The sequence below is a fragment of the Periplaneta americana genome, chromosome 12 (genome assembly GCF_040183065.1).
Source record: "Periplaneta americana isolate PAMFEO1 chromosome 12, P.americana_PAMFEO1_priV1, whole genome shotgun sequence".
In the NCBI taxonomy this organism is placed as follows: Eukaryota; Metazoa; Arthropoda; class Insecta; order Blattodea; family Blattidae; genus Periplaneta; species Periplaneta americana.
In genome coordinates, this window is record NC_091128.1 from 36,285,235 (window position 1) to 36,308,194 (window position 22,960).

General features: G+C 41.3%; 1 protein-coding gene across 2 annotated transcripts in view; it reads right to left on the bottom strand.

The window, feature by feature from the left end:
* The window catches only part of LOC138710270 (zinc finger protein ZFP2-like), an 83,729-nt gene that overhangs the window by 19,532 nt on the left and 41,237 nt on the right, over positions 1 to 22,960 (bottom strand). For both annotated transcript variants that reach the window (XM_069841006.1, XM_069841007.1), the window contains exons 4-5: positions 14,168 to 14,299; positions 1,613 to 1,695 (exon numbers count right to left, since the gene is read on the bottom strand). In XM_069841006.1, the coding sequence (XP_069697107.1) occupies positions 1,613 to 1,695; positions 14,168 to 14,299 (215 nt within the window). The remainder of the gene's footprint in view (positions 1 to 1,612; positions 1,696 to 14,167; positions 14,300 to 22,960) is intronic.

A 22,960-nucleotide genomic window follows, 5' to 3' on the forward strand; every position in this document is an offset into this window, starting at 1 on the left:
AAGATATTGTTCTTTGGGATCATTGACATCATCATGCAGATCTATAAAAGATTTGGGGATTTAGAAAAACTTCGTTTCGTCAGCCTGGCTGATGCTTCCAAATTTGACACTTAGCCTATAGTAAAAACTTCCCACATGATCCGCTTTATTCACTGTAAGCTAGCTATTTCAGCATATTAAAAAAGACGCAGGTTCTAAAAACTGAACTTGAGCTTTTATACCAGAACAGTAAATATAGGAATATACCAGTTAAGAAAGTGCTAGACTTCTTTGTGACACAAAGATGTATTTGGAGAAGTGTATAAGTTATATTCCCTCATTTTAATACTACCACATACTAGCGTATCAGTCGAGAGGAGCTTCTCGTGTTTAAAACGAATACAAACAAAACATAGAAACTCAATGTCACAGAAGAGACTGTCAGCGTTAGGGAATATTTCGCTCCAAAAAGATGAGTTGGACAAGATGATGGAATCACAGCCCCTCCATGAGAACGTTATTGGCAGGTTCGCAGCCCTGAAGGAACGGAGGATCAACTTAGTGTACAAAAGTTAGGTAAGCAATAAGCATATCTTAATTTACATATACCGGTAATAAATACAATGAAATCACTTTCACGATTGAATATCATGGGAATTTATGGGAGGGAATTACTTTAGTTACACAGAGTTCCGATTAGCAATGCAACTAGCCTACATGGGCTTTGAAAACCTTGCATTTATTTTGGTTGACACACTACTCATGGTAGTAGGGGAATTGTAGCACTGGTACTGATTTTGACAGTGGTGATTGTAATAGTGGAACAATAGCAATGATTGTGGTTGAAACTATAAGTTATGGTTCATTTAACGACGCTCACAACAGCGAAGGTTATATCAGCGTCGCCAGAGTGCCAGAATTTTGTCCCACAGGAGTTCTTTTACATGCCAGTAATCTACAGACATGAGTCTGTCGCATTTAAGGACACGTCACTGCCATCGACCTGGGCCAGAATCGAACCCGCAGCCTCGAGCACAGAAGGCCAGCACTATACCAAGTTGCTACCATGGCCGACTGATTGTGGTTGAGACAGCATTCATGATAATAGCGGATTTGCTGCCATAACAGTGGTTGAAAGAGTAGTGACGGTAATAGTGGAATAGTATTAATGAAACAGGGAGAGACTGTAATCATGGTAGTAATGGAAGAGTAGCAATGATAGTGACTCTGACAGTAGGCATGGTAGTAGTGGAATGACAGTGGTTATGGTAGTAGTGGAATAGTAGCAATGATAATGGTTGAGACAGTAGTCACGGTAGCAGTGGAATAGGTAGTAGCAATGATGGTGGTTGTGACAGCAGTCATGGTAGTAGTGAAATGGTAACAATGCTACGACTACCGTGGTAATAGTGGAATAGTGCAATGATAGTGGTTGTGACAGTAGTGGTGGTAGTAGTGGAACTGTAGCAATGATAATGGTTGTGACAGCAGTCATAGTAGTAGTGGAACTGTAGCAAAGATAGTGGTTGTGACAGTAGTGGTGGTAGTAGTGGAACTGTGGCAATGATAATGGTTGCGACAGTAGATATGTTAGTAGTGGAATAGTCGTGAAATTAACAAAGATCACACTCACCTCTCAGCCCGTACTTCATTCTCTGATGACGTTTCTTCCAGCATCACGTCGTCCTTCAATAGATCCAAGTCACCCAATTCATCCTTAAAAAGGAAATAGGCAATATAGTGAGCTGGACCACTATTACCTCAAATTAGATGGTACAGCTTCTAGTGACAACACTGAAATTGAACATCTGTTCATAGCAGGTGGAAATTTTATGAGAAAAGAAGAGCCTGGGGCTGATGACCAAAAATGTATCACATTAGTATCCTTCGTGGGGATTCTTTCGTGACAGATGTACAGTACACATTGTCTCATTTGCTGTAGGAAACCATTTCACATATTCAGAAGCTACTGCCCTTCTAGCAGGAGAATTGGGAAATGAAGCATGTAGTCCCCAAAACTTTGAGTGTGCAACATTATTCCCAAGAGAATCTTCGCCGAGTGCGATATTAGACTGATAGTCCTGAACTCCTTACACTTCTTGGCATTATTTTTCTTTGGTATTGTAATCAACACTGCCTCCGTAAAATCTTCAGGCCACTCGCCTTTCTCATATTGATAGAATTTATTTCTTGTCTTACCCAAACATTTCACTAATTCAATGGGGTTCCATCAACTCCTGTTACTTTCCCATTCTTCATTTCCTTAAGTGCTAGTTAAACTTCTGTGCTTAAAATATAAACTCCTTTTTCGTCTTTTGATACGGCTTCTTTTCTCCTATAGCTAAGTCATCTGGATGATTCCTTGTCTCATATAACTCTTTTACATATTTCGTCCATCTGTTTACTATTCCTTGTTTGACTGTTACCAGTATTTCATTTGCGATGTCGTCCTGTATCAGGCTTATGTGTGTAATATTGATTTTCTTTTATACAAAACACACGAATTGTAGAGTATACTTTGTCCTCGTGGCAATCTTCTGATGAGGAAAGTTTTTAATAAAAAACTGTTATTGTAAAGATCATAACTAGGTAGACAAATTTGTTCTACCTTGAAAAAAAAGACCTTTCCTGATAATTGTAACAAATTTTCAACTTAATTGGAGTCCAACAATAATGTTTTGAAGAGAATTCGCACAATATATTATGTCAATTTCTTTAATCCTTGCAACCTATCAGGTCTACAATTACATTCAACCTACCTGGGGTTTCTTCTGATCCCAGATAATTTTTTTTTATTTTTTGTTGTGTTCTTATTATTTTATATATGCATATGATGTAGTATATAATTTATTATAATTATATTATATTAAATTTATTTATATTATTGTTGTGTTGTTTTTGTCTTTTATAAAAAATATTTTATTAAATTTCTATTTACTAAATGTTAAGATAATACAGTTATAATACAGATAATAGTTATTATCAATATCATACAAGGCTTGCTGCTCTATGTATGCTTTCCATTATACCAGCATTAGTATATAACCATAGTACCGTATAATGTAGTACAAACAACAACTTACTACAATCAGGTATTACTTATGACTGAAACCGTATCCAGCACAGAATGTTAGTGAAGCAGTGTACGTTACAACAATGGATTTAAGTACCAGCTGCATATTGTAGCTACACCTGGAGCTAGTACAGAGTCATAACAGCACTTAAATACCTTCAGATCAACAAAATGAAATAAAATGGGAAGTAGCACACAACCTAGCTGGGGTCGTTTGTGACCCAAAGTCCAAATATTCGAAATTAAATAAAAAAAAGTAAAAAACTAAATTAATAAATAAGTATAGAAACTAATTCAGAGAGTGTAACAGAAGAATATCTATAATACTGAATGAATATAATTACATTTTGCTAACTTACAAGCATATGCGAAAAGTATGGGGTCAGAATAAGTTGCGCGAGTTAAGACGAATGCCTTTGAACCGAATGTCTTGAATAGTAATTAAACAAATGTAAATTAGTAGTAATTTTAAGATTGAAAAACTGATACCTCGACTTCATGTGTCTTTACAGTACCATTAATATTAAATGCACTTTATTATCAGAGGACAACAGAAACAATAATTGCAAGAATGCTGTACCGTTCTGGACTCACATGTATCAGAACATTTCGTATATTAGAAACTGATCAGGAATTCACTTAATAAAAGTGTGATAATTTTTCGTAAACATAGAATATACTTCGTGCCGAAGAGCAAATTTACATTCTACAAAGGGCACATTGTGGATATATAAAATATGTAAGGCCAGTGTGCGAAAAGATAAAACAGGCCAGATGATAATCTTATACAGACCTCCATACAAACTCAATGAATTGGAATCCATACACAAAATTAAGCCTCTAGACCAACATAAAGTGAAAATGAAAATAAGCCTGAACTATTTTTCGACAAGTTTTTCGTTTATTCCGTTATAGACTGATTAAATGGATGTAATTGAACACAACAATGCTTTTGTTTTCGATTGTTGAAGCGAATATGTGGAATTGCAGGGTATGACCATATGGTAACACTGTTAATGCTAGGTTATTATGTTGTCAAATCTTAAACATCAAGTTCCTTATAATGAAATCTTTCAATCAATTTATTGAATTTAACTGAATTCGGAGACAAATAATATATTCATCACTCATTCAGTGTTCTGCCCAAGATCTGATCTTTCATTGCAAACCCATCATTCTCCAATGTTCCCTATTTTCTACCTTCCTATTTGTCTCCTCATATGATCCATATGAAGGGTACACGGGAAAAACAATCAAGGTCCACCAAAAATCGAAATTGAGTTAATAATGCTATCTTATAGTGGAAAGGAAGTACTATCATGTGGTCTAGCTAGTAATAAGAAATAATCGTTCTTGACATTCCACTACGTCAATTTCTATTAAATACACACATAACAAAGTACTAAGTGCTTAAACTTTAAAATTCGTTTTTCTCGAAACTTTCTAAAATGGACCTTGATCGTTATTCCCGTGTACCCTTCATATATCTTCATGTCGTCTATCATATGATATCTTCTTCTACCCCGAACTCTACTAACGTTCACCATTCCTTCCAGTGCATCCTTCAGAAGCAATTTTTTCTCAGCCAGTGAAACAACTAATTCCTTTTCCTCTTCCTGATCAGTTTCAGCATCATACTTTCATCGCCCACTCTTTCCAACACGACCTCATTTCTTATTGTCTGTCCACTTAACACGTTCCATTCTTCTCCATATCCACATTTCAAAAGCATCAATTCGTTTCTCTTCAATTCGTCGTAATGTCCACGTTTCTGCCCCACGTAATACCACATTCCATACAAATAATACAAAAAATAGAAAAATAAGAAAATCATTTTCACAATATCTGAACAAAGATACATAATTTCATCATTACAGGACACGTAGTCTCCTTCACTGTGCTTTCACACATATACGAAAATTTATAGAAAATCACAAATTATTGTCACAATACATTCATATGAACAAAACAAATTTTCGTAACATTATGTTTTACATCAATTTTTTCTGTGATTTTCATATATTTCTCTAGTAAGGTAAAACAGTATTTATGATATGACAGAAAACATCAGCTCCAGACACCTACATCAAATTTTGAGAACGTTGTATGCCAGAAGAGCATTCTCACCAGCACATAGCAGTTTTTTGCTTTCAGTATCGGAATCACTACTGTTCCACTCCATTGTAGCTTATATAATCAGACATTCTGCGAGTGACGTCCAGAAAGTAAGTTTCCCCGGAGTCGTTTACACAAAGAAAACACAATTTTATGCAAATATTTATTGGAACAGATATAACAAGTTAGTTAGTGAGGTTTCCAATCGGCGCGTCAGCTACTATGGCTATTTGCGCCATTATCTAAAATCTTTCACAAAACAGAAACACAATACAATAATCAAGATCCTTAAAAGAACTAAAAAGCGTTGTCACGGCTAAAACGAGGTACACAAATGCAGTTTCAACAAGATGATGCATAAAAATCATAAAAGTGAGAAGTTCTCAGATCGTAGCTAGTACTTAAAAGAAACAATAAAATAATAAAACTAATGCCACCAGAAATAAATTATCTGGCGCATTTCTAAAATAACCGGATGTAAAAGGTCCGAATGTCAAATTTGTTAAAAACATATACTAAACAACAAACCTGACCTCCGGATGTAAAGGGACTAGAGGGTAAGTAAACGGGACAATAAAAAACTAAATCATCCTGTCAAGTCCTGTATTCGATAAATATGTCAGAACTGCATTCGTACAATTAAAATCATTTCCAAGACCGTCACGTGGAGTCAGTCAAATTCCATATTGCCAACGGACATGGTCATATTTTCTACAATGCAATAAAAAATGTTCCACCATAACTGGAACATGGCATATACCACACTCTAGTTCAGGCTCACCGTGTAGGATGGTCATGTGTCAGATGACAGTGGCCAATCCTCAAGCAGGTGAGTAAAAAGCTCTTCGTGTCGTGACGTTCTTGTGGACGAATCCCAAACTCTAACAGTATTTTTTAGTCTTTGTAATTTGCTTCCCTCTTGTGCAGACCATTCTCCTTCCCCATTGCCATCATATTGTATGTTGTCCATACTTGTGGGTAACGGTTAGCGCGTTTGGCCGCGAAACCAGGTGGACCGGGTTCGATTCCCAGTCGGGGCAAATTATCTGATTGAAGTTTTATCCGGCGTTTTTCCTCAACCCAATATGAGCAAATGCTGGGTAACTTTTGGTGCTGGACCACGGACTCATTTCACTGGCATTATCACCTTCATCTCATTCAGACGCTAAATAATATAAGATGTTGATAAAGCGCCGTAAAATAACCTGCTAAAATTAAAAATTAAATTATTGTATGTTTCACGTAATTATGAATATTGTGACAGCTGCGTCGGGATTCGAACGCGTGTCCGACAGGGCACACAGGAGATGAAACGTTGGTCGCTGTGGTGGGCGGACTTAAGGGGAACGTCTGCATGCTGAGAGGGCAAGGGAAGTGCATTGCGGCGCGAGGCAAAGGAGGACGCAAAGCTGGTAGTGCTTCGCTGTGCGAGGTGAAGGGGGAGACGAAACCTCCCGAACAGAATCGTCCAGGAAGAAGCAGCGAGAATAGAAGTCTGTAGAAGGAGAAATTTCGAGCATCGTACTTTCTCGAAACTGTGGTTTAACTAATAAATACAGGACGCGAGGAGAAGAGAGTCCAATTCAGTTTTTGGTCAGCAGTGAAGCCAGCTTCGAGACCGGAGTTCGACTTGAGTGTGTCCGCAGCTGTGTGAGCGTCCAGTGGACTGACGCCGAAGTCCTGAGTTCGAGTGCAGTGGACCGCAGTTGGGGGACCTGAGTTCGAAGTTCAGTGGACTGTCTCTGAAGGTCTTGGGTTCGAGATACTGTGAACTTGAGTGACTGAGCTAGAAGAACTAGCCAAAGCAAACTAACTGAGAACTGACAGTTCTGTTTTGTAAATAGTGCTTTGTGAACATTAGTTAAGATTAGCAGTACATTGTTGTTCGCAATAATCCAAGTGAATTGCCATTGTCGTCTGTGGAGTGCAATAACGAATATTGTGTTGCTGTGTGAGGTGGAAATTCCAGTGTTGACGGGAATGTTTAAATTAAATTGTAGAAAGTGATTATTGTTGTGAGAATAAAATTACATTATTGTTAGAAATAAAAGTTACAATATCTCGCAACCTCTCACTCAAATACACCTCAGATACTTTATAGCACTGTCCCTTGCTGCAGCATCCGCTACCTAGTTCCCAGGAATGCCAACATGACCCGAATTCCACACTATTCCAATCTGACAATCAGACCTCAGGTTAGTGTAGAAAAGTTCCTGGCTTCTCAATACAAGCGAATCATCAAAATTCAGACAATGCAGGCACTGAATGATGCTTAAAGAGTCGGAGCAGATAAGGAATCTGGCCCAGGGTTGCTTTAATTAAAAACGAAAAAGCTCTGTAAAAAGCATATAGTTAGCTGTAAAGCACTAATGTATAGGCTCAATTTATATTTAAATAACTGTTCATTTGCAGCAAAGAAACAATCAACAAAATCATTTATACAGGATGTCAGTAAAAACTAAAGAACAATTTGGATATCGTGATAAGAGTTCACCAAAACCAACTCTAGAAAAAAAAAAAGCTGGCTCAGACTTATATAAAACATGGGACGCATATTCTAGTGTGCGAACTGTTGGCAGGCGGATGTCGAGCTCTGAGAGCAGTTCACGAAACAGGACACCTGCTGGACGAAGTCTCTGTGGATTTTCACTGTATCAGCCTTAAAGAGAAGGATGGTGAGAGGATCGTAAGAATTGTGTTCAGGCTGTGAGCGGAGCTTAACCGCATAAGAGCACAACAAGATTACGTCGCCGATACAGGGATGATTCTCCTGCTTCGCAATATGCGCTCTCTATCACATTCGTTCAGAAGGCCTCTATAGCGAAGTCATATCCCATGATGATGAATAGTGTCTAAGATACGTAACTTCGATTTATTTGCTGAGCCATAAATAAAACAGCCATAATCCAGCTTTAATCGGATAAGAGCACAATAAATACGTAAAAGCACTATGCAGTCAGCACCCCAGCAAACCCCTGTCAAAAGGCATAAAATATTTAACGATATTTCACAACGCCTTCTCAGATCACGTATATGCGCCTCCCACGTTAATTTATAATCAAACATGGGGCCCAAGAATCTCGCAGTGTCTGTATATTGCAACTCCACTCCATTAAGACGCAGTTCAGGATGTGGATGCAGTCCACGATGGTTGTAAAAGTGGAGAATTTAAAGCCATTGCGAACAGCCCATTCTGAGAGCACGTCGATAAACAGTTGCAACTGTCGACCAATGAATGGAAGATATCGGGAGCTGTAATATAAACTGAAGTCATCAATGTACAACACAGACGATACTCGGTCACTCACACAGTGGGCAATTCCATTGATCGCAATGCAGAAAAGAAGAATGCTTAATACAGAAACCTGTGGAACTCAGTCAGTTCTCTTGGAGATGTTCGTTAGAAAGTGTGGTATCTATTCGAATTAGGAAATACCGCTCTGCCATGAACTTTGCAATAAACGTTGGTAGACTACCACGAAGTCCCCAATCATGCAGAGTTTGCAGAATGCCATACCATCCTGTAGTATCTACATCAAAGAAGACTGCCATAAGATGCTCCTTCTTGAGAAAAGCATCTCTAATGGCAGTCTCAAGCTTAACAAGATCGTCTGCAGTGGATCTGTGCTTACGAAAACCACATTGGATATTATATAATCGGTTTTCCGATTCGAGTACCCACATCTGGCGTTTACTTTATCTTTCACATAACCTTACATATGCAGCGGGTGTAAGATACTGGTCTGTAGCTTCCAGACAAGATGGATCCTTTCCCGGTTTCTGGACTGAGATTACAATAGTGGAATGCCAAGAAAATGGATATACGCCATCAGTCCAGATCCTATGTTACATTCTGAGTACAAAAGATTTGCCAGCTGGTGGGAGATGACGAAGCATGCGGTTATGGATGCTGTCAGGGCCAAGGGAGAAGTCAAGGAATGTGTCTAGTGCTGCCTCCAGCTCCTCGGATTTGAATGGTGCATTGTAGTGTTCAGTGTTATCAAATCTAAAATTTAGGTTTCGCTTTTCGGCAGTGTCTTTGATTTTTTAAAATTCCGGGACATAATTTCTTGAGCTGCTTATTTGTGCAAAAGTGGAAGCAAATATTTCAGCAATTTCTGTGGGACTGGTGGTCGTTACGCCATTGCTCAGAAGGCCTGGAATTACAGAACTGCGTTTTCCCATTATTTGATGGGCTTTGTCCCATACGATGTTAGCTGGGACGTTCTTTTTCAATGAATTCACGTAATTAGCCAAGGCGTCTTCTTAGCATCGCACACAGTGCGACGAGCTTTGGCTCGGAGACGTTCAAACTGGACAAAATTATCTTGGGGTCAGATGGCACTCAATTTGGCGTAAGGAACGTTTGCGGTCTCGGATTGTATCTCTGCAAGTCATCCGTCCACCAAGGGACAGAGAAGCGTTTTGGCCTGCAGGACGACCGGGGGATAGATAATTCCGCAGACTTTAATAACCACATTTGAGAAATGTTCCACTACGGAGTCCACACTTTCACGTCTGTTATCATCTAGTGATGTGGTCTCCAAACATCCCACCCAGTCCGCCTTTTTAATAACCCAGTTTGGAGAGGGAAATTCCGCAGGACGTAAAGTGGACATACGCATTCGGATCAGGTAGTGGTCACTACCATGTAGGTCATGAGTCACATACGACTCGAAATGCGTGGGCAAATCTGGGCTACAAATGGAGATATCTATCATGGAGAAAGTACAGTAAGCGAGGGAAAGGTGTGTTGCTTCCACTGAATTCAGTATAATGGGATTTAGTCGGGTACATACCTCTCCCAATTCATTCCTCTGTCATCATCGGAATTTGAGCCCCAAGACTGGTAGGATGCATTGAAATCCCCCACTAACAGATATGGAGCAGGAACCTGTAACTGGATATGTTCAATTTCGTTCTTTGTGAAGGGAGTTTCTGGGGGCATACAGACACACTATTGAAAACTAAATCGTAGATAAAGGTAGTGTTGCAGCTATGCATTGATGAGGAGTGTTAATATTCATGACAAAGGAGAAGATACTTTGGCGGAGTAAGATGGCACAACCTCCATTGGCCCGAATACCGGCAAGATGATCATAACAGTGAACACTCTATCCTGATATATTCAGGGATGTTCAGATCGGAGGTGTGTCTTCTGTAGACATAAAATAGCAAAGTTCTCTTGATAGACCAATTGTTGTAGTTCTGTATATCTGCTGCAAAAACCGTTCACATTCCACTGTACAATATTAGTCATCGTGAGGAGCTAAATGATAATGGTGGCTTTACAGGGAATCTTCTCTTGTTATCTTTTCTATGACTTGGTGGCCTTGCCTAGGACTGCTTAGTCTTCGACTGTGGCGAGTCACTTGCAGTTCTTCGCACTCCTGATCGTGATCTTGATTGAAGACGTGATCGAGGGCGTGATCTCGACCCTCCAACCGAACTAGGAGTGCGACGTTCTGGTGTTCTACCAGGCCTATAATCCTTCTCTGCTGTCAAAGCAACGATCTTCTTATGGACGTAAGGCCTGATGTCAAGCTAATACATGTCGTCTGGCTCAGCAGTCTGAGTGGCAGTGTCCACAAACCTCTCGGTTGCGATCTCAATTCGCTTCCCAGACACATTTGTAAGACGTGGTGTTTGCATGGTGGAATCAATTTCCTCTGTTGCTTTCTGCAGTACAGACTCATAGGACTTTTCCATTGCCTTCTTTTCTTTATCTAAAATACGCTTACGTGTCTCGAAGAACGTAATATTTTCCCGCACTCGGAGCTCTTGAATCGTCTACTTTGGGCAGTTCTTCCAATTAAAAGCATGGTTCCCAGACCAATTCATACAGTGCTCGGCGCCGCCACATGGGGATTCCCATGGTCAGCAGCGCCGAACTTTGCACATTATGATACTGTTTGTGTGTTTCTGCGTATATCCGAACCGTTGGCACCTAAAGCACCGCATTGGGTTCCGCACATACACACGCACAGGGACCCACTCGTACCCGACAAAGATGCGTTCTGGCAAGAGAGACGTTTCAAAGGTCTGAAAGACTGTGCTCACGGGTTCAGTCCGTCCGTTCCACAGTAAACGGTAACCCTTGGACACGGACTGTTCCGCCAGGTGTAGTTGAATCTCTTCGTGAGGCATGCCATCTAGAGAATCCGTATGCACAACTCCTCGCGTAGTGTTCAGCGAGGAGTGTCTCTCAACTCTGATGGGGTTTAACCCCAGTAACTTTGCTTTCAACAGCGTCTCACTCTCTTTTGCAGATGCAGTCTCGATGAGGATACTGCCGTTGCGGAGTCGAGTTGCATTTCTGACCTTGCCAACAAGTTCATAGAGAGCGCGTCTCACCTAGAATGGACTGATGTTTTTCATTGTTTTTTTCGGTTCCATTCAAGGTGATACTAATAACCTTTGGAGGCGGCAGTTTAACTGTCACTTTCTCAGGATCCAAGTCCATTGCAGTGTTCGTCATATTACCACCAGTTGTACTGTCTATTCCTAACATCTGTTTCTTTCATTGCTATTTTTGTAGGGGAGAAGAGCAGCGCGAGGACATATAGATTTGGTCAACCCTACGGAACCGTCGGCGTCAGCCGGCCACCGTGGGGGCGTAAGAAAGAAACATCTAGAAATTCTTCGTGGTCTATGCCCCCATATCCCAATCCCAAGCAACCCACCTCACGCAAGTCATCCTTGAAACTGGGCATTATACACCTAATGGCAAGTCTTACACCAGATGCGTGTCGCAGTTTTATGCCTCTACCAGGGAATACCGCCCATGGCTCCCCACTTTACAATGAACACAACCGCTGGACTACTCGGCTAACTCCGAGCTCGCCCACTAATGCCGGAGTAATCCGAGACCACACAGCTTCAGGGGACTTGTGGGTGATTACACTGCAACACCCATTAGCCAGCAGTAACATGTCGGAGCGATATATCCGTCCCAGCTAGCAGAGTCAGTCACTGAGTGTTTCTAAATCGTCCCGGGCCCCCATTGGGGCTCTACGTGAATGTACTTGACCTCTGGTCCGGGCTCGCACCTGAACTTGGATATAGGGGCAGTATGAAGGGTCCACTATTGCTTCATTGCTGGGAGCCTTGTCGGGCCACACAATTCGGAAGTCACGCTCGAAATCATGGGACAGCACCACTGAGACAGGAAAGGTCCCCACTGATTAGACGGGAGTTATAAGCCTATAAAACTTAAACTAATAATCGATATAAATAGCTAGATGAGGAAGAAAAATTAGGCATAATCAGGCATTCTCAGCAAATTCCGTCATGTAGACGGACGTGGCAAATCTATACAGGGGGGATGAGAAGGTGAAAATGGCCGTGATGTGGTGGGTGTTCCACATGCAATGGTGGCCGGCAGAGAGGAAAAAACAGAGATGAAAAAAGAAGAGAGAACGCAAAGGGCTGGATGGCGAGAATATATCAAATGTGCGGAAAGGAATGCACGAGTGCGACCATTGAACCGCCTGATCACCAACTTGGAGGAACCCACGTCGACCAGCAGATACAGCAATTGTTGACCTATTTTTCAACAATTTCCCACCGAAACTGAGACATTCGTCGCACTGTGGGATCAACTTTTGTCCCTCGTAGAAGTCTCCTGTCTGGAATCAGAACTAGTGTGTGACAGCCATCTGCACCTCTCTGTTGATCCCAAAGTAAGAAAAAGTCTCAATTTGGGTGAGGAATATGTTGATAAAATAGCTCAACAATTTCTTGATCTATTCAAATAAATCTTTCCATAAAATTGTATTTTATTTCTGCAAACGGCCCCAGGGAAACTTACTCTCTGGACACGTCTCGTAGCTCCAATAACGCTGTAGCTGGAAGTAGTCGGTCACCCCTTGCCTTTTGGGGTACTCCCGACTTCTTCAAATCACCCATTTGAATTCTAATTCAGTCAATGGTGAGCCAGATCTTCCACTTGGCTGCCAAGCATTTTGTATAGCTACATCTAACAACTATGTGAAAATAGACTAAAACAGTTTTTACATGGACAAAGCAATTTTTTTATACAGAAAACAAAATTTGTCACATCTCTATCTTTAAAAATCACTCTCTGGAGAGATTGATTAAACTGTTGTAACATAGGGCCCACTGTTTTATCCACTTATGTTTCCCCGATGGCACCATTTCCACACATTGCAATGTTGACGGTATCATTCTCTTCCTATCACAGATGACTCAACTTCCTCTTCTTCTATAAAAGGAATATCGTCTGGTCCACCTATTCTGTCACTATTAAGAAAAATAACTTCAGCTTCAGCACTCAGTTTCCTTCCACTTAGGATGTCGAACCTGCCGCTCTCTACATCTGCAGAGTTCCCATCAGATACAAAGATTGGCTTTGGTGGCTCTATGTAGAATGCTCTAATTTGTCGTTTTTTAATTCCCAAAGTATCTCATGCACTTTCACGCACCTGTTTGTAACATTCATTTTGTTACTTGTACTTACTTGTAACTCCTCCATCTTACTGTTAGTAGCAAGAGAGCACAAAGAATGAGTGACAACATATTAGCCTAGCATTACATTATGATAACGTAAGAAACTGTATTATATCCACAACAATTTTATGGATTGTAAACTTGTGCTTGATGTAAATCACACTCAATCATCAATAAGTAATATACCACAACAAACATTACAAGCAAGTTAATCAAACTAACAAATAAATTATCTTACTTCTTGTTGCTCTCCAAAATTGCTGCTTAGAAAGCAACATCTACATCACACAGTTGCTCTTGCCCAACTAGTATAATAAAGTTGTGATTTCATAATGTAATCAGAAAGAACCAATCATGTAGCTTGGATTGACAAAGAAAAATTCCATTTTTATTAATTAGGGACAGGTGTGAAGCAAGTTACATTGCTTTCTGAGTTAAGTACAACACATTAATCTACAACCTGCCAACTGTCAAGGACTTTTTAAATTTAAAACATAGAATCAGTCAGCCCATGCCTTGTGGTCAACTTACCTCACATTTCACCACAGGAAAAGTGATTGGCACCGGAATTTCCTCAAATTTAATCTCAGATATGAGATCATGGTTATAGTCCACACATTCCTGCTTCATCCCAATCACATGAGGCTCCAGAATATTCTGCTCCTGAATAACAGAGCCATGCATATGCGTTACATAACGAATAAAATAATGATGGAATTGGGCCTGAATTAACGGCCGCATATCCCCTTCCGCCTTGTTGTAGAGTATACTACACATAATTTTCTTTTAATTGCTTTACAGTGTCTTGAATACTTTCGAAATTTTAAAAAGAATTGAATTTGATAGAAACGAAGAGTAACTCTTTTGCAACATTTCTATAACAGAATTATAAATTGGAATTTAAAATTTGGGGGCACCAAGAGTGAAAATTGCCCCAAAATTTTATTTTTGTTTGGGATATTTAGAACCCCAGAATGATCATGTGACCGATTTTTTTTTTCAATTTTTTAATTCGGGACTGAAGAGGATATTACAGAAAAAAAGGAGATGTCTACATCTGAAAGTAAATAACATCGCAATTACAAAATTACAAGTAATTGAGTATAAATAATAATATAGAAAGTGAAAGATCATCCTCACCCCATTCCAGGTCTATGAATATCTTAGGATTTCAATGTTCACCACTGTTTAGATATGTCCAGATATAAAAAGCATATGATTTACAATTATTCAATTTCATTAATTTCATAAAATTATTATTAAAATGCAATATCAGTTCTATGATAATTTATATCAAATTTTGCCAATATTTATATCTCAGTCTTCTTACTTTACACCTAAAAATGAAACGCATTCATTTCCTACTATTACTACATAAGCTAGAGAGTGGATTATAGTGATTTCCTAGTTGCCAGATTGAATTTCCTTTTCCCAAATATATGACACTAATTCCGGTACTGACGAATACTATAATTCGCAGTTACCTTCTAATCTATGTTGACGGCATAGTTTGTCTTTCGAAAAGCTGACAACATGCATGAAACGAAATTTATTAGCGAGTGTTATTTGAAATTTGAGGGTAAGCAATAATTAATAAAACAAATATATATAGAGTAATAATTTTGTTAATTAAACAGTATACATTTCAAAGTGCTCAGTTGGTAGAGCAGCTGGCTAAGGACTGGAAGGTCCGAGGTTCGATCCCAGGTGGTGACAGGATTTTTTCTCGTTGCCAAACTTTCAGAACGGCCCCGAGGTTCACTCAGCCTCCTATAAAATTGAGTACCGGGTCCTTCCTGAGGGTAAAAGGCGGTCAGAGCGTGGTGCCGACCACACCACCTCATTCTAGTGACAAGGTCATGGAAAGCATGAGGCTCTACCTCCATGCCCCCCAAGTGCCTTCATGGCATGTTACGGGAGTACCTTTACCTTTTACCTTTACACATTTCAAAGTGGTATTCGACATATAGACTTTGTTCTAATCATTTCATATGGACAACCAAAATAAATTTTTAAGTTGGATCTCATTAATCGTCAACAGTCTAGTCACATCAAATAATTTCATGTTGCCAGACAAAATACATTTCAATATTAGATCACCCATAAATAGTAGCAATAACACTAACACTAGCAATAATAATCTGCCTGCCTGCCTGCCTAGGCTGCTGCCTGCCAGTCATGCGATAATGGCTGAACGGATTTCTATGAAATTTGGAATAAAAATGAAGTTCATTCTAACTTACATTTTAGGCTCTATGGCATTCAAAATACTTTATTTAACAGGGTGGTTATAAGGGGCCTGAATTAAATTAATCGAAATATCTCGCTTATTATCGATTTTCATGAAAAATGTTACATACCAAAGATTCTTTAAAAATGATTTTCGATAATGAAATGAAAACAACTGACTCTGTCTATTTAAGGCAGACTTGCACACAACAAAGGATTATATTATTCATTAGCACTATTCTCATACAGATATATTTATATTTTATGATGGGAATACAATATAAATGTTTATCAATATTAATATAGAGAGAATGTTTGTGTGTTTGTACGAAGTAATCTCAGAAGCTAATTAACCGATTTGGATAATTCCTTCACTATTTCAAGTTTGTGGTTTCTCTAGATGGATGTAATGCTACATGAGTGAGATAAGAATAAAATAGATCTTTACGCACAGAAAACTTGATATTCTACAGAAATATTGGATAACTTGATTATTTTAACTTTATTTGGACCATATAAAATACTATAATTTTATACACTTCAGTTTCTTTTTGTTCACAGACATTAACAGTATTTTTAAGAGTTTTATCGTAAAGATGAGTAAGCCTATATTAATGGACCAAAAATACATAAATATAGAGTGAAAATAAGTATTTTGCCATTGAGCTCACTGGAGCAGAGTTATTTTAATAAATGTCACGAAATGGGAATCCTGCGCTCATGATTTACCTATATTCGTTTCCAGTGTTCCTTAAAATAATATTTATGTAGGGTACCTCATTTTTTTTTATTTTCATAAACAATGATATACAACCCAGCAAGTTGGTTCAGACAGTAGCATTTGAGACACGCATTCGGGAGGTCCAGGATTCAAACCCCATGGCCGACAAATCTGATTGGGGTTTTTCAGGATTTCCATTGGACATAAAGGCAAATGCTATTTTGGAAATATACATGCCATGATTCAGCACCACCTCAATCACCAATACCAGAAACATTAATCAAAGTTTATAATCAGTTACACAAACACAAGACATCCTGGACAAACTACGTCACTTTCTTGAAAAAGAAAGTCCCAGCTAACATTGTATGGGACAAAGTCCATCGAATAATGGGAAAACGTAGTTCTGTAATTCCGGGCCTTTTGATCATTGGCGTAATAACCACCATTCTCGCAGAAATTGTTGAAATATTTGCCAACACATTTGCACAGATAAGCAACTCCAGAAATTATGACCTGGAATTTAAAAAAATCAAAGATGCTGTGGAAAAACGAAACCCGAACTTTATATCTGATAACAGAGAACATTACAATACACCGTTTACATCCCAGGAGATGAAGGCGGCACTAGACATATCCCCTTACACCTCCCCTGGCAACATCCATAACCGCATGCTTTGTCAACTCCCACCAGCTGGTAAACCCTTCCTGTTCACAATGTAAAACAGAATCTGGACTGATGGTATATTTCCTGTTATCCACGTCCAGAAACCCAGGAAGGATGTTTTTGTCTGGAAGCTACAGACCAATTTCTCTCACTAGCTGTGTATGTAAGGTTGTGGATAGAATTATAAGCAAACGTCTGATGTGGGTACTCAAATCGGAAAACCGATTATCTAATATCCAATGTGGTTTTGTAAGCACAGATCTGCTGCAGAACATCTTGTTCGGCTGGAGACCGCCATTAGAGATGGCGGTAGATGGAGGACTTGTTTGATCTAAAAAGGCTTATGATACCACATAGCGTTATGGAATTCTGCAAACTCTGCATGATTGGGGACTTCATGGTAGTATACCAACGTTTATTGCAAAGTTCATGGCAGAGCGGTATTTCCTACTTCGAATAGATACCACACTTTCTAACGAACATCTCCAAGAGAACAGAGTTCCACAGGTTTCTGTATTAAGCATTCTCCTTTTCTGCATTGCGATCAATGGAATTGCCCACTGTGTGTGTGACCGAGTACCTTCTCTGTTGAACGTTGATGACTTCAGTTTATATTACAGCTCCCGATATCTTCCATCCATCGGTCGATAGTTGCAAACGGTCATCAACGTGCTAGCAGAATAGGCTGTTCACAATGGCTTCAAATTCTCTACTCAAAAAACGCAGTGTGTCCACTTCTATAACCATCGTGGACTCTATCCACATCCTGAACTTGGTCTTAATAGAGTGGAGTTGCAATATACAGACACTGCGAGATTTTTGGGCCTTCCTTTGATTATAAACTGAAGTGGGAGGCGCATATTCGTGATTTGAGAATGCGTTGTGAAAAGTCCTTAATTATTTTATGCCTTTTGTTAGGGGTTCGCAAAGGTGCAAACCATGTGATGCTTTTATTCTTTCATCGTGCTTTTATCCAATCGAAGCTGGATTACAGCTGTTTTATTTATGACTCAGCAAATAAATCGATGTTACGTCTCTTAGACACTATCCATCATCATGGGATACGACTCACTACAAGGGCCTTCAGAACGAGTCAGATAGAAAGCCTGTATTGTGAAGCAGGAGAACCTTCTGTGTATCAGCGAGGTAATGTCTTGTTATGCTCCTATAATGTTAAGCTATGCTCACATCCTGAACACAATTCTTATCACTCCTTCCTCCATTCATCTCTCTACGCCCGATACAGTGAAAATCCACGAAGACTTCGTCCAGCAGGCATCCTGTTCGGTGAATTCCTCTCTGAGTTCGACATCTGCCTGCCATCAGTTCGCACACTGGAATACCCCTCACCTCCACCGTGGATTATGCGACGTCCCATGTTTGATATAAGAGTCATTCCACGACAAATCACACAAAATTATACAAATTTTGACCTTCATATTTCTGACTGAGTTTATATTTTTTTACCAACTCTATGGGTCTAATAAACCAACAAGCGTATTTTTATTTCCTCCTAAGTCCACATGTTTTTAAAATATTACAAGTTAAAATTCGTTAAAAATATCGCAACAATGCAAGATTTAAAGCATCATATTTCTGAGGATAGTGATGTTAAAATTTATTTTGAAAATTGCTTTTAAAAGTTTAAAGTACTGTCTTCTGTTAAATATTTACGAACTAATTTTAATATAATTATTACAAATATTTTTTTATGATTCAATTTTTAAAAGTTAGATATCAATGTGAAATAGCCGTATTATAAATCTAAAAAAGATGCCTACTAGGTTCACTCAACTATTCTTAATAATTCCAGAAAGAACCACCATGGGATCTCCAATAGTTTAACGGAAATTTAATTACTTACGAAACAATGTGTAGCGGTCGGTGCAGCAGGAGTGGATGGGAAGCATTGAAGCGCACTGGAAGGTTTATCGGCACTGGTTGATCGAGTGAACGTTGCAACATTACACACAGTACGGATCAAGTCACTCACGGGAACACTGCTAATTTACTTGTTATGATATTGTGACAGCGACGTGAGATTCGAACTCACGACCAGCAGAAGGAAGTGCAAAGTCGGCCGTGTTTTGGGCGGGTTGCGCGCGCATCTGCCTCCTGGGGCATGGCTACGCGCGAAGAAGGAGGGGAGCAGCAGCGTGCGAGATTATTCGAGAATGCCATCCTGACATCCGTGGAAATCTTCTAGGCATCTATTGATTATTCGAGATCGCGAACTATCCAGAACTCGTACTTTCTCGCAACGATAGTTTGGTTATAAAAGAGAAGACGCAAGTGAACGCGAGACAGTCATACAGTCATTCAGTCAGAGAGTAAGTCAGTGGACAGCAAGCCAGTCTTGTGTAGCAGTGAAGCCAGCTTCGAGACCAGAGCGCGACTTGAGTTGTGTCCGTAACTATGGAGCCTGAAGCCCGGAGTTCGAGTGCAGTGGACCGCAGTTGGGGGACCTGAGTTCGAAGTTCAGAGGATCGTCTCTGAAGGCCTGGGGTTCGAGATCCTATGATCGCGAGTGACTGAGCTAGAAGAACTAGCCAAGACAAACGAGCTGTGAGCTGAGAACTGACAGTTCTGTGTTATAATTAGTGCTTTATAAATATTAGTTAAGATTAAAAGTTCATTGTTGTTCGTAATAGTCCAAGTAAATTGTCATTGTCGTCAGTGGAGTGCAATAACGAACGATGTGTTGCTGTGCGGAGAGCAAATCCTATTGTTAAGATAATAAAATTACATTGTTGTTACTAATAAAAGTTTACACTGGTGTCAGAATCGGGATATTATCGACAATGGAGAACCTACAGCAGATCCTGCAAGCCATTGCGGAAATGAAAGCAGAAATAAAAAAGGACATAAGCGACGTAAAAGCAGAGTTGAAGAACGACATAAGTGAAGTGAAAACGGAGATGAAAAGTGACATAAGTGAAGTGAAAACGGAGATGAAAAGTAACATAAGTGAAGGGAAAACGGAGATGAAAAGTGCATTAGGTGAAGTGAAAGGCGACATAAGCGCAGTGAAAGGCGACATAAGCGGAATGAAAGGCGACATAAGCGGAGTGAAAGGCGACATAAGCGGAGTGAAAGATGACGTCACTACGCAAATTGAAAGCGTTTCGGCCCACGTAGATGGAATTGTCGCCTTCGTGAAAGACGAACTTAAGGCCGATTTGGATAAACTAAACTAGAATTTTACAACTATAAACGAGACAGTAGCCGAGTTGAGACAGGATGTAGACCATTTCGACGGCAAAATCCGCGATCTCGAGCGTCGTCAAGAGCAGACGAGTGAGGTGATGGACAAACACGCTGAGGAGAACAAGCACATACTCGCGTTGGTGGATCGCCAGGCTAGAGAACATAAACAGATAGTTGCCGAGGAGGTTCGACGTGCCATGCAAGAAGCGGCCACAGAGTTGAGGACTCCATATAGTGGCCCTGCGGAACCATCGCCTTCAGCCAGACATTGCAACGTCAGGACGTCGAAGTTTGACGGTACGACGTCCTGGGCGATATTCTGTCGCCTGTTCGAGGCCATCGCAGAGCATAATGGGTGGAAACCGGCAGAGAAAACTACTCAGCTGCTGGTCGCGCTTCAGGGACAGGCGTCGGAGATGCTTCACAGCGTTCCAAAAGGTGGGACTGCCGCTGAGATAATGGCGGCCTTGGAGGGACGTTATGGTGACCATCAACTTGCGGCAGCATTCAGGACCCAACTGAAGACGAGGGTCCAACAGTCAGGCGAGTCCCTACAAGAATTTGCGATGGCGGTGGAACAACTTGCCCATAAGGCCCTCAGGGGTCTACCACCTAACTTCATCACTGGAGAGGCGGCCTACACCTTCGGCAGCGGAGATCGAGACCTGGAAATAAGACAACAGCTACTCTTGGCAGAGTATCGCAACATCAACGCAGCCCTGGCGGCGGCCCTCAGGATGGAGGCAGCCAAGTTGACGGCGAACGTCTCGGCATCGCACCGGATTAGGAGCGTCGCGGTGGCCGACATCGAGGAGCGTCAACCGAAATCACCCGAGCGACGAAGACGAGGAGTGCCTACCAGCTGGTCCTGCGGCGAACCTGGACACCTGAGGGACTGTGACCGATCTGGTCACAAACAGGAAAACTAAACGGGGCCGATGCGATAAGGGGCACGTCGGCGCCGTCATCACCATCCACTCGGCTGATCTTGAAGACCTTTAACAGAAGATGCGACGATGAGCTGTTTGTTGACGGATGGATAAGAGGCCGCCCATGCAGAGTACTAGTAGACACCGGGGCGTCGCTCACTATCGCCAGACCGGAAGTCGTGTGTGGCCTACCTGGGAGGACGCCGCTGCGCCGGTATGACCTACGTACTGCCTCAGGTGAGAACCTGCCCATCCAAAAAGAGGTTTTCCTGGATCTGACATTGGGAAAGAGGAAATTGGAGATGTGGGTGTTCGTCGCCAACATCACTGAAGACGTCATCCTGGGACTCGACGCCATGCGGATCTTCGATGCAACGGTGGACGTCCGGAGCCGTATCCTCCGTTTTGGTCAGGATGAAGTGATCCTGAGGGACGTCGAAGACCAACCCATGACCAGCAGACTCACCTTGGAGAATCATGTGATAATCCCGGCAGGCTGCGAGATGGTGGTGACGGCAAGACTGGACGGACAACCTAAGAGAAACCTGCTCCTCGATTCGCAAACAACTTCGATAGATGGGGTTTATGTGGCCAGATCCCTACTCCCGAATCAGAAGATGGTACCGGTGAGGGTCCTGAATGTCACCAATAGGGACAAGGAGGTGCCTAGTGGAACTGTACTAGGTACCGTCGAGCCGGTGGTGTCTGTGACGTCTCTGGCAGATAACGAGGAGTGTCACCGACCACGTCCAGATCTAGACCCATCACTGAAAGACCTGGCTCGAGAATTGGCGGGGAATTTAAGCAAAGGAGAAAGAAGACAAGACCACGATCTACTGCCAGAATTTCAAGACGTGTTCAGTCTGTTTCAAAACGACTACGGAAGATCGGAGAAAGTATCAGACAACCTCCTCGACGCGTCCCTCTAGCTAAACAGAGGGAGAATGACAGCCAACTGGAGGGCATGAAAGCAAGAGGGGTCATCGAGGAATCCGACAGCCCTTGGTCATCACCTGTGGTGCTGGTGAAAAAGAAGAATGGGGACCTGCGTTTCTGCGTGGACTACAGAAGACTGAATGACGTCACCAAGAAGGACTGCTTTCCCCTGCCACGAATTGACGACACCTTGGACACCCTGGCCGGAGCAGAGTGGTTCTCGACGTTGGATCTCAAGTCAGGATACTGGCAGGTGGCGCAACATCCGGACGACAAGGAGAAAACGGCATTCTCTACAGGCCAGGTACTATGGCAGCTCACCGTTATGCCGTTCGGCCTCTGCAACGCTCCAGCTACATTCCAGAGACTAATGGAGTCCGTAATGAGAGGCCTGACATACGACACCTGTTTGCTGTACCTTGATGACGTCATCGTGGCGAACAACTGTCGAACCTGAGGAAAGTGTTCGAGAGACTGCGACAAGCCAGGCTGAAGTTGAACCCGAAGAAATGCCATCTGTTCCAGAAGGTCAGCTACCTGGGGCACGTAGTAGGGACCAACGGAGTGGCCATAGACCCGGAGAAGCTACAAGCCGTCAGAGGATGGCCGAGACCGAGGGAAAGCAGGAGATGCGC